At 29.7% G+C, this 12,752-nt stretch overlaps 1 protein-coding gene across 1 annotated transcript; it reads left to right on the plus strand.

Moving 5' to 3' along the window:
- Positions 1–1,053: 1,053 nt before the first annotated feature.
- On the plus strand, positions 1,054–12,363 carry car (vacuolar protein sorting-associated protein 33A). The gene is made up of 12 exons (XM_014434126.3): positions 1,054–1,286; positions 2,780–2,973; positions 3,051–3,132; positions 4,381–4,485; positions 5,005–5,290; positions 6,406–6,517; positions 6,602–6,762; positions 8,504–8,658; positions 9,042–9,194; positions 10,546–10,786; positions 11,310–11,435; positions 11,951–12,363. Exons 1-12 carry the CDS (start codon positions 1,185–1,187, stop codon positions 12,028–12,030), a joined length of 1,797 nt encoding a protein of 598 aa, XP_014289612.1. The 5' UTR covers positions 1,054–1,184; the 3' UTR covers positions 12,031–12,363.
- The last annotated feature ends 389 nt before the right edge of the window (positions 12,364–12,752 follow it).

The following is a 12,752-nucleotide window of genomic DNA, read 5'->3' on the forward strand; positions in this document are numbered from 1 at the left end:
GTACAACCTACATTGCTGATATATATTTTTTTATATTTTTTATTTTATTTTTATACCAGATCGGCCTGGTGGATCTTACATGGTTGATATAACTTATATATTTTTTTTAACAGTTGATTATGAGGGGGTATAGTCATACAAATGACACCCCTAACTATATACAATGTTCTTATTAAAAAAATAATAATAAAATTAATAGATAAGAATAATGCTTCTTAATAAAAGAGGAAAGTAAAATTAATAACAAAAAATAATGATATTGATACACTTAAATAAAACAAACAATTGCCTTCTAATAGTAAAAAGAAACAAGTTAATTTGAAAAAGGGAAGAGAAAAAAAATGAATAATAATAATAAGTAAATAGAGGTAGTGTGACTATGAATTAATTTTATATTTATTAAAGATTTATAAAAGAATGTCCTGCAGCAGTCTGGGCTTCAGTCTTCCGGTTGAGGTTGGCTTTCCCAGGTTGTAGGTTACTGCTCCTTTAACTGTCGGTAACTGGGAGCGGAACTTCATGAACCGTTTTTTGATATAATCCTCTATTGACTTCATATTTAATTCGCGATGCAATTGGCTATTTCTTATGAACCAAAGAGCATTAACTGCGATTCTTAGGACTTTATTTTGAAAAGATTGTAGTTTTTTCCTATTCGTGAAGGATGCCGCTCCCCAGACTTCATAACCGTACATCAGCAGTGGTCTGAGGATTATTTTAAATATAAGAACAGTTGTTTCTGGCTTTTGTTTGGAATTTGCTGATATATACGTTTCCTTTTATTTCGCCTATCTTTATTTTGTTCCATTTTATAATAGAAAAATATTAAATCAAATTTAAGAGCCGGAAAAAATCGGAAGAACAAAACAAGCTTGTGGATTCAGACGTTTGTTGCTACCAAGCATTTGTACAATTCTTAGATTTGCGGCAAGTGGCAAACGTGTAGATCCAGCATTAAGGAGATATCAGATGGCCCTGCAATACTCTTTTATTGGTATAGAACTTCTAAATTTCATCCTCTATGGGTCATGTGTATATAACCTAATACTTAAGGAAACCTTATCTCCTTATTTATGATTGATATAGTAACAATGGGGTGTTAGTATTTCTTTGAAATTGCCAGAAGTTAAAAACGGTTGACTTTGATTTTTCCTTATTATTCTGAATAAAAAGATTTGTTTATCATGTCAAATCATCTTAGTGGAGGTAAAGTAAATATTGCTTTACTCCAAGATCATTTGAGAAAAAAAATTTTGGACTTGATTGATAAATGCAATGGGCCGAAGGTACGTTTAAAAATGTAATAACTAGTGATGATGTTCTTTGTAATTGCACTTTTAGTTTTAGTGAAAAATTAATATTTCATTAGACTCATTTATTAGCTTTGAGGAAATTTGATTAATTTTATCTCAGACAAGAGAGCAAGAGATTTGCCAAAATAAAATGTACTAAGTATTTCTTAAGTATTTTAACAAATATAATAGTCCTTTTGTGGTATTAAATAGGAAGGAAAATATTATAAAAAAATTTGAATTTATGAATATACTTGTCATTGTATTAATCATTATGATTCTTTTGTAAGGGATAGGAGAATAGTCACTGACGAGCTTGAATTCCTCCATGAAATGCTTACCTTTGGTTTTAAAAATTTATTTTCCTACCCAGGAAGCTTGTTACCTTTCCTTTCTAGATCTACTTCTTTGTCTCATATGCTACTCTAGTTGTTATAGTATTATCCATCTGAGTTATAGCCAAATAATAATAATCAAAGTTTTTCAACAACACATTGTTAAGGAATTACATAGCAATAAAATCAGTACTGTATAAGCTGCATTCAGTGCAGCACACTACTACATTGCTCTTGGAAAACAATATGATCAATACTATACTCTATCCAATTAATTAATCCCCTGAGGAATGTCAGATATTTACATTAGGTTTGAGAGAACCTAATGAGCGGTATTATTAAAAACTGCAGTTTCTTTCATAACTACTTTTTCTATCAGCGAAAGTTTAGTATAATAACCCAGACTTTGGATTCATTCAACACAAGGAAGCTGGCGCTCTGCCTACTAGACTATCCCGCATTCCTTTATATACAGGGATGATCTGATTCTGGCTTTTTAATTTCTGATCGTCTTTGGTTTTTTTTCTATACATGCATATAGCAATTGAGGATTAGTTGACATCAGCTCCTCCAGCTTGGGGGAGAGACACATCTTATGGCCTCATTGTACTCTAAATGCAAAAAGCAGCCGAGTTGGCTGAAAGTACAGAAGTGAAATATTTTTCCTCTTCCTATTAATAAATATTAAATAACTTATTTATACAAAATGTTAGATTATATTAAGTGCTTTATTTCTATTTAAATATTTCTCTATAATTTTAGCAATACAAATTAATTTAATATTTTTTTCTGTCACTGTCAGTGAGTTTATTTGATTTGGTTTCCTGGCATGTTGGAGAGGAGCTGATATGTGTACTAGTAATGGACAGAATATCATTTATGAGGCCAATGCGGATAAAGATTTATTTTTTGTTATTAATAGCCACAATTAGCTTATAAGTAACCATGAATCCCTGCTTGTTTATGTTTAAATTTTCTTGAAATTACAATTATATACAGGTGTTTAGAATAGTTAAAAAAGGGGTGAGGAACATTGTTAAGATTTTATTTTTAAGAATTAAAGTATAACATAGAGTCAATTTTAAGTCATTAAAGGTTAGAGCTTAATTTCAAGATCGTCTGTTACTTTTTTTGTTTATTTTAACTTTTAAGGCAATTGTTTGGGATGAAGCACTGGCTGGGCCTGTTGGATTGATATGCAAGTACAAGATATTGCTGGATCATGATGTTTCAAGAATGTATCCCCTCAAATTTGGAAAGCTTCCTGTAACCAATGTGAATAACATAATTTTTATATCCAGACCTCAAATACATCTTATGGACATGATAGCTGACATAGTTCATGAGTTAGTTTAATGCTTAAATTTTTTAAGAAGGTCCTTGTTTTCATGTTATTTAATTAATTTTTAAAAATTATTTTTAGGGAGGAAAGAAGTGGGATACGAAAATATTGCTATTTGTTTTTTATTCCAAGAAGAAGTCAACTTTGTGAAAAGAGACTTAAAGTGAGAAAACTTTAATTTTAATTGTTGTATCTTAGAATAATGCAATATATGATTTTCTAAAAAATAGATGTTTTCAATAATTAACTTTTGTAATCGACTAAGAAACAAAATTCAATCAGGAATGTTCCAGGTTTTAAAAAACGTTAAACATATAGTTATTTGTAACATATATAATTTCCCAAACCATGTAAACCACAAAACATTATCCTCTATAAATTGTTGAATTCACCCTTCTTACATGACATTAACATTATATTGATACTTAATAAGAATTCCCTCAATAACTAACAAATATCTAAATCGGGCCTTTATTAGCATAAATACAACATCTCGGACTTTGTACCATGTTATAAAAAGTATTTTGCTGTGGCTCTCATGGAAACCCATAATTTTTTTATTATTTTTGAAAACTTCATTTCCTGGAACATTTCAGATGCTTATTTGACAGGTAAATGAATTATCTGATGAAGTAAAAAACATAAATGAACTAAAATTTTATTTGTGTAAGGAAGTTTTCAAGTTTATTCATAAATTGTTCGTGAAAGGAACTTCTATTCAATTTGCTTTAGTATTTTTCTGACAGATCATTGAAATTCTCGTCATTTCATTCCTTGTCTTCACAGCTTCTGCCTGCAATTATTCAGCTTTTTTACTTTATTGGAGTGTTATTTTAAGTCTCTTGTCAAATAAAGTGAAACATATTAACTATTACCATGAACAGAACAGATACATTGGAAATTGAAAAATTAAAAGTGAATATTATAAAAGAAAAAGTTGATTAATATTAATAGTATGGAGAAAACATTGTTATTTGATGATAAAAGAAAATGTATATGTTTCATATATAAAAAGTTAAATTTATTTCATAAGTCTAAATTAAGGACTATGTATAAATAATTCTTTTGATATATAGGATTATTTGATGTTTTTTAATAGCATATTTATGCATTATGTTGATAAATAACATTTATTAATCATTTGTATGTAAAATGAAAATAATTAGTTTTGGGGTTAAAAATTTAAATATTTGAACATTAGAATAAATTTTGTTTAGAGACCAGTACAGTGCAGTCTAGATAAACCAAACTCTAATTAGTTACCCATGAAAAGATATCCTTTAATCATTTTTAGTTTAATGTGTTTCTATGTTGTTTTATTATCATTAGATTTGAGCTCATGCATTTGACCAAGATTTATTTATCAGTGATTTATTAGATATATTTATCTATAATTAATGTTGATTTTTAGACCAAAGGAGTTTATGGGAATTTCAGTCTTATTGAAGATCTGCCATGTGATATATTTCCTTTTGATAGTGATGTGTTGTCAATGGAAGTAGAAACTACTTTTAAGGTATATTTTAAATGATTTAAAATCTTGAAACTATTTTGTTTAAAAAATTTTTTCTGTGTACAAATTTATTTTTTATTTTAATTTATATAGTTATTTTTGAGTGCCCAATTTAGCTTAGTATGTAGATTTAGCTTTTTACCATAAGATATATTTCTTTTGAATTTTATTAATTTTAGTTAGATTTTAATCATTTTATTTAAGAAAGAAATCAATGCAATTTAAAAATAGCACAATAATTTGCTTGTATACAATTTGTCATCGCTAAAGCTGAATTCTGAAAAAATCTTAGTTGTGTTACAACAAGATAAAAATTATATACCAATCTACAAAGATCTGGTGATAATTTTCAAAATCAGAAAAAATGATACAGGTATTTTCCAAAATTATGTCTCTAGGATGAATTCTTTTATTTTTTTAAATATTATTAAAATTCTGGTGTTGATTTTTTTGGACTTACTAGGTATCACAGTTTGAGCAATGATATTTTGAAAAAGGGCTATTGTTTTGTATTTGTTATAGGATTTCTATTTAGAAAAAGATCCAACTTCCTTGTACCAAGCTGCACAAGCTATAATGACCCTCCAAGAATTATATGGAGTTATACCTAAAGTGACTGGTAAAGGAGCTGCTGCTAGTCATGTTTGGAAGTTGCTTGGTCGTCTGGACTTGGAACCGAGGACTTATCCTAGTACTTCGCAAATCGACCACTTAATACTTTTGGATAGAACTGTTGACTTACTTACACCTCTAGCTACACAGCTTACTTATGAAGGACTCATAGATGAGTTGTTTGAAATTAAAAATAGTGAGTTTTATGTTTCTTTAATTATTTATTATTGGTGAATACCAGAATTATATTAACATGCAACATAAACTATGTACATTTATCTTAGATAATATGTTTAGTGAAATCCATTCTTTTTATTATAAAACTTATTGATTACATAAGATAAATAACATATAAAACTACATAAGCTCTTTTAATGTGAATTATTATTATTATTCTTTATTAATTAAAAATAAAGTTGTGACTATCTGTTAATAGAATATTTTAATATTGTTCTCCGACTGCTCTATAACTGCTGAAGGAATGGTCCCATTGTATGTTGCAATTTCATTGGTAGTGTACACATTTTTTATCAGTATTTGCAATTCAATAAATAAAAAAAAAAGTAAAGATAACCAGGAAAAGTGATCTCTATACTATGGAATTATATAGGTATTTATATAAACTATTTGGCCCCTTAAGGCTGTTTTTGGCCAAGAGAGTAAAGCCATCCACCTTAGCACGACATAACTGTGACAACACTGGTTTGAATCCAGCCTGAGGAGTTTGACTTATGGTGGCCACGTGGAATGAAAACTTGACCCCTCCAATCTGGTTATAATTGGTTGGTTACCTCTAATAACTTCCCCTCCCATGTATGTCAGAAATAACTAGGTAGGGAGTAATAAAAAAAAAAAAAAAAAGATTCTGCCCCTTATTACTGTTTTTTTAAATTTTAGTAATAAGCAACTTTGCTTTTTACTATGTTCCACAAGAGACTATTATGCCTATACATGATTGCATCTTATATTTTATATTCGGTATTTTTTATTTTCCTCTATAATTAATAATTAAGAAAAGGTATCTTGAAGAGGTTCTGGTTTGTGATCAGAATAAAGTATAATTTAATATGAAACTATTTAATTTTATTAGTTTTGTACAATATTTGTGGTACATAGTTGTTTTATGCTCTTGTTTAATTTCTTTTGCCATCCTGATTGTCCTGATTGTAGATATTCCTTAATTAAGATTATCATACGTAATTTTTCGCTTATGTAAACAGTTTGTTTTATTTTGGATTTCTAAAATGATACAAACTTAGATAATTAGAAATATAATTTCTTAATTTCTTTAAAAGTTCAATTTATTTTTAGCAACTGCACATTTCCCATCTGAAAACTTTGATACTGAAGACGAAAAAGATATTATGTCAGATAAAAAACAAGTTATTTTGAATTCAGCTGATGAACTATTTGCCGAAATTAGGTACAATATGAATAATATTTTAAATACTTATTTCTAAATTTTAATGATTAAATAATTATTAAGATTATTATTTTTTTTTTTAAGGGACAAAAATTTTCTTGCTGTAGGTGCTGTTTTGAGCAAAAGAGCTAATATGATTAAATCAGAGCTTGAGGAAAGAAGTGGAATGGGAAGTGTTGAACAGATGAAAGTGCTAGTTGCAAAACTTCCACACATTCTAGCTATAAAGAAATCTCTTGGCATTCGTGAGTTACCTCATAATACTTACTATCATATTTTTTTTTCTAAAGATTTATGAAGTAATTTTTTCAGATGATAATGTTATTTTATTAACTAGGAGTTTCATTTTAGTACTTTGTCGTGTGTGTTTGAATCATTCTTATCTTTAATGTGTTTGTTGACAAAATGAATACCAAATCTATTGAAACCAATTTTATACCTAGTTAGTTGGCTTATAAGCCAGTTCACATTTGAAGATGAATTCTTATTTTGAGAAGAACTAATTGAATCTCATCCACACTCTCTGTGAAATTCTTGAGTCACAGCAGGTTGATTTATTATTTTATTTTTGAAAACTTTATAAATTGTTTATTATTGTTTGCCACAGTTTTAGATGTCTTCTTTTTAATACTGCATGAATTTTATAACTGTTCTTTGGAACATCACTTCATCAGTGCACCACAAGATGTCTTGCCAGGATAAGATCGTCAATATTAATTAATTTATCACTGACAGAAATAATTTATTAGTGTAGCGAGAGGGAGCAAGCGGTTTAGCTATAACTCACCAGAGCCTTGCATCTCGAGCCTCCCAGAAGATCTTAAATTTACATATTACTTCATTTTGTAAAAACATATTGTTATATATTAATAATTTCTGTAAAATAACACTTAACGATGTCGATAAAATGATTATTAAACAATACCAAAACAATGCACGAGACTATCTCAAGTAGACATTTACCGACCGCTTCTCGGTCACAGCCATATGGACTAGGCATATAAATAAGGGGCTCTAAATCCCCTCTTTGATCTTTGAACCACAGCCTTACCCAGGCCTAGTCTTAGTGCGGGTGGTGTACGTACACTCTACTTGAGATAGAGAGGTTCATTGCCAATCAATTCTCACTAGAGTTGTTTTTCTGTAGGCATACCCATGATGATGGCCTTCCTTCTATCCAGCAATCTTAGTCTGTCCACTTCATCTCCCAGCTCTAGTCTGTCCGCTTATCTCGGCAACTAGAGCTGTACCTATCCTTATCAGCTTACTGGTCCATCCCCTTCATCTCAGCAACTAGCAAGCTGGCTCCTATCTTGACAGTTCTAGTCCGTCCGCTTCATCTCGGCAACTAGAACTGTTACTCTACCTCAGACTCTCTCTTACCTAGACCTCCTCTATCTGTGTCAGCGCCCAGGGCTCATCCTCTGGCACGGCCGTTCCTAACTTACTATTGAATATGCCTTGTCGAGGGCCTTCTGTAAAGTGGATATTAGGCTGGAGAACCGCCTAAGACTAGACTCTACCTCAACATTAGCATGTAAAATTACTTTTTCCTTAAAAAAAGAAGAAATAATTTATTTTTACCCACCAAGTAGGAGCAGCAGTGTAACATACAGCCACAATTACTTTAAAAGAAAAACAAATTTTTCCTACTTATCTGTAAGAATAAAGCTCAATGCCTGTAGATACAACTGTTCCATTGGTGTAAAGGTCTCCATTACTGATTGAGGGCTTTTAATTTATAAAAAATTACTTATTTTTTCATAAAAGACCAATTTTCAGTCAACCAACTAAAGTAAGTTATATAAGGATAAAATAACCTGTTAGTCAGCTTTTAAGTTTTGGGACCTTATATTTCCTAGCATTGACTGGAATAATATGTAGAAAAACGATTAGTTGGTTACCTTCTTTGTTATATGGACTGCAACAATGAAATAGTACTTTTGTTTTTATCTATTTACTAATGAAATATATTTATTTGTTTAGATACCCCGATAGCTGAGCTCATTAAGCAAGTGACAGATTCAAGTGACTTTCTTGACTCCCTGCAGTTAGAGCAAGAACTGATGTTGGGTGTTGATACTGACAAAATCCAGTCTCATATTGAAGATTGTATTGCTCATGAGCAACCACTCATTAAAGTAATTTCGAATTGTTATTTATTGGCTATGTGTCTGTAACTTTTAATGTGATTGTTATATTCCTAAAAAAAAAAAAATCTAATACTAGAATACGGAACAAAAGAAATATTCCAGCATTTAGTTTTGTTATTTTTAGGAAGATTTGTTAATTTTCTAACATCGAACACCACTCTTAGTCCTTGAGGTCAACAAAGTAACTCTTTGTACTGTGTTTATTATATTAATCTAGTCTACATCTTACCTTTATAAGCCAAACAATTTCTGAAACTGTGGTAGATTTAGATCTGATATGCTTGATCCATTAAATTTTTAATGGTAAAATTTTGCATTTCTTCATAACCTTTTACTTGTAGCAAAATAAGTACACTATTATTTTATTTTAGGTTCTTAGGTTGATATGTATGCAGTCTGCTACAAACAGTGGGTTGAAACAAAAGGTCCTTGATTATTATAAAAGGGAAATCATTCATACTTATGGATTCCAACATATATTAACTTTAACAAATCTTGAAGATGCTGGCTTATTGAAAGTTCAGGTATATTTTTTGTTTAGTGTTTTATTATTCAAAGGAAATTGTGTAACTAGTCCTCTTACTTCAATTCTTCATTAGTTTCACATCAATAAAGTAACCTTATTGAGGTTTAGACAGTCTGTGCAATGTTTGTCATTGTATTGAAGCAGTAACATGGTACATTGTTAAAAGTTTTTTTAAGGAAATGATAAAATTCATTTTGTAAATTGAACAAAAATGACCTCTACAAACAAAGGAAAGTATTGAAGAATTGGCTTCTAGAGCTGGACTGACTGTCCTAAAGTTCGATTGGGTTATTTTAATTAATAAAGAATTGAAGTAAGAATGCTAGTTAATACCCAAGATAGTATAGATTTTTTTAAAATTTGAAGTGAAACGTTTTTACTGATGTTCTACAACTCAAGAAAAACAAAGTTATACGATAGTAAATTGGTTTCATGACGTGGGAAGAGAAGATGGTCAGGAATAGAAGTGGTCTAGGAGGGTGCAATGCTGGTCATTTAGAGAGGAGCTTACAGTAGCTTAACAATCCCAGCAGTGCCGTGTAGCTTAAGTAGTGCAGTGTGTGATTGAATGAGCTCCTGTAAACTCATTCTCTCCTATTACAATTTTTTAAAAATTTCCTGCTTGAATTAACTTAGGAAATGGTTGTTCTATTGTAATTATTATTATTATGGCACTTAATATTTTCTTCCGTAGGCTACAAGAAGGAACGCATGATCATTATTAATACAATTTTAATACATTATTTAATCTCAAGATTTTTCTTCACTTCTGTCGACTAGTCCCAATCTGCAACAATTAATTTTTATTACTGAGTTCCTATTACCAATCACTGATACTGACCCATAATAGCTATTAATTTGAAATATGAGCCAGTCACTTTAAAATAGGAGTTTTGTCTTTTAAAAAGAGGCAGGTATTATTTTTTGAGTTATTGAAAGATAATCCAATAGATAAAATAATCCTTATGCAAATATTTTTGGAAATTTCTTTTTATTGCATCAAACATAATATTTTGTTTTTGATTTATTTATCAATTAAATTGTCAAGTTATACTTTTTATTTTTTGATGATAAATGTAGATAGTCAACTTCACAGGTGTTGTAGTCAATTTTTGATCTATAAAAATTATAAATAAAATGCCTAATTATGGTCTACATATGTGTTTTAAGTGGTGGCAAAGAGTGATGTACAAAAACAGGAGAGAATTAATAAGGAATTAAAGGATGTGGTAAAGTTTCAAATAATTTTTTATTCAAGACTATTAAATTTGCAGTTTACTGTTGATATTTTTGTTCATAAAAATTAATAAACGAGTACATTGTATATTTTGAAATTAATGAATTTACAGCAAGGTTCTCGAAGTTACACAGTTCTAAGGAAGACATTGAGATTGACTGTGGAGGATGGCAGCGAAGTGGCACCAGTTGATATTAATTATGTTCATAGTATTTATGCTCCTCTGAGTGTACGTTTGGTGCAACATATTGTCAGGAATGGAGGTTGGGGAAATCTGACTGATGTTTTGTCTTTGCTACCTGGACCGAATTTAGATGTTACGCAACCAGGACCTCACAGCCAGAATAGAAGAAGTAATCATCTTATATACTTATTATTTATCAATATGTTATCGACTTTGGTGTACTCTTTCTAAAATTTATCAAAAATTCATTGGTGTTTAACTTACCAATTAAATCAGTTGTTCTCAACCAAAGAAGTCTGGACCCGTTAGCTGGAAATTGAACCATATGTGTACCACCCCCCACTCCTGACTCCTGGACCAGGGTGATTCCTATCGGAAAATATTTTAAAACTAGGCTGCTGCAAAAGTGCATTTTGAGTTACTTTTATTGTGAATTTGGGTTTTTTCATTATCCCCTTCCTGGTCAATTCTGAGATGACAGAGTGGGGGTGAGGAGGTTGTGATTTGCTTGTCAAAACCTTTCAGGTGACACCAACATCAGGGAAATATTTTAATAACTAATAAATTAAAATGTAGCTGGATCCTCCAGCGGCCTATCCTAAAGCTCTCAAGGTCCACACATTACTGAATTAAATATGTTCTTTGATTTTGCCTGTATCAGATATACAATTTTTTTTTGTTTTAATTTTCAGGAGCATCAGTTGGAAGCCAAACATCATCTATTAATGACAGTCCTAAAGTTGTTCTGGTATTTTTCTTAGGAGGTTGTACTTATTCTGAAATATCAGCTCTGCGTTTCCTATCCCAGCAGGAGGACTGTAAGTTGAAAATTTTATCTAATCTATGCTAAAGTATTTAAATCTAATTAAAAACATTAGCACATATTGTGAATTCAATTAAACATTTGTTAAGTTATTATTTGTGAATTTAGGCAAATTAGTTGAGGATGTACATGGTTCATGAATCAAAATTGATAGTAAAACATAAATTCTATTATATTGTCTTATCTATATTTGTGCTCTAATGTGACAAAATATATATCTTGTTTTAACTCAACCTTATTCTGATAAACTAGTGACTAAATTGTTATATTTTGAAATTTCGGCCGTATTTTTATTTTTTTTATGTAAGTATTAAAAAATAAAAGATTCAATAAAAAGTAATCGCAATAGGAATTAAAGGTTGGTGATTATTGAAGTATGCTTTCAAAACCAGCTAAAAAAAAAAAAAATAATAGAATCTTCTTATACATTTCCAAAGATGTATCTCAACTATTTGTACTATTTATTATTTTTTTTTTTTTTTTATGAATATTATAAATTTTGTTTTTTAGCCAATGTTGAGTTTGTTGTCGCTACAACAAAACTTATCAATGGGAATAACTTCATTAAATCTCTCATAGATCCAATATGACGTACCTACCCGAAGAAACATTTTTCAATCAAGACTCCTAATTTATAGAGTAATATGTATATTTATATTTGTATATGTTAACATGTATGTATATTCATATAAGTGTGTCTCAAAAACTGTGAAGAATTTGTAACTAAAAAGTTTGTTATTTATGATTTAGTGTGTGCAATTTGTATTTGTTGATATAGATATATTTTATGTATTTATATATTTTTTATTTGTATATGAAATTGTTGTTAATAGATTTATGAATAGTTATATAATGCTTAATTAAATTAACACATCTTTACTTTATAAATTATAATTCATTCCATAATTGTATGATTGTTATTAATTTTTTTCTTGTGGATACCTCCAAAATAAAATGAATGTATATAAATAAGAGAATGTTACTATTCGTATTTTACCATATTGTAATCCTGTTGTATATCCTTGCGTTTCTCTCTTTTTTATTAAAAGTTGATATTTTATCATATAACAAGTACATCTTTTTCTATGGCATTGCCTGGGTTTCTTAAAGTATAAACAATCTGCTTCCATTCCTTATTCCAAACTATTTCAGGCCAGGGGATGCCAAGTGCACCAATACTTAAAGTTTTTCGATTATAGCAAAACTGCTGCTATCTGCTGGTCTATAACATAATTACTTAGAGCTACCTGAACTGTTAAAGGTCAGAAAATGGGAATATTGACTTATGTATTATTTCTTATAAATTCTTTAA

This window comes from Halyomorpha halys, unplaced genomic scaffold (genome assembly GCF_000696795.3).
Source record: "Halyomorpha halys isolate HHAL.00 unplaced genomic scaffold, Hhal_1.1 Scaffold45.1, whole genome shotgun sequence".
Classification (NCBI taxonomy): Eukaryota; Metazoa; Arthropoda; class Insecta; order Hemiptera; family Pentatomidae; genus Halyomorpha; species Halyomorpha halys.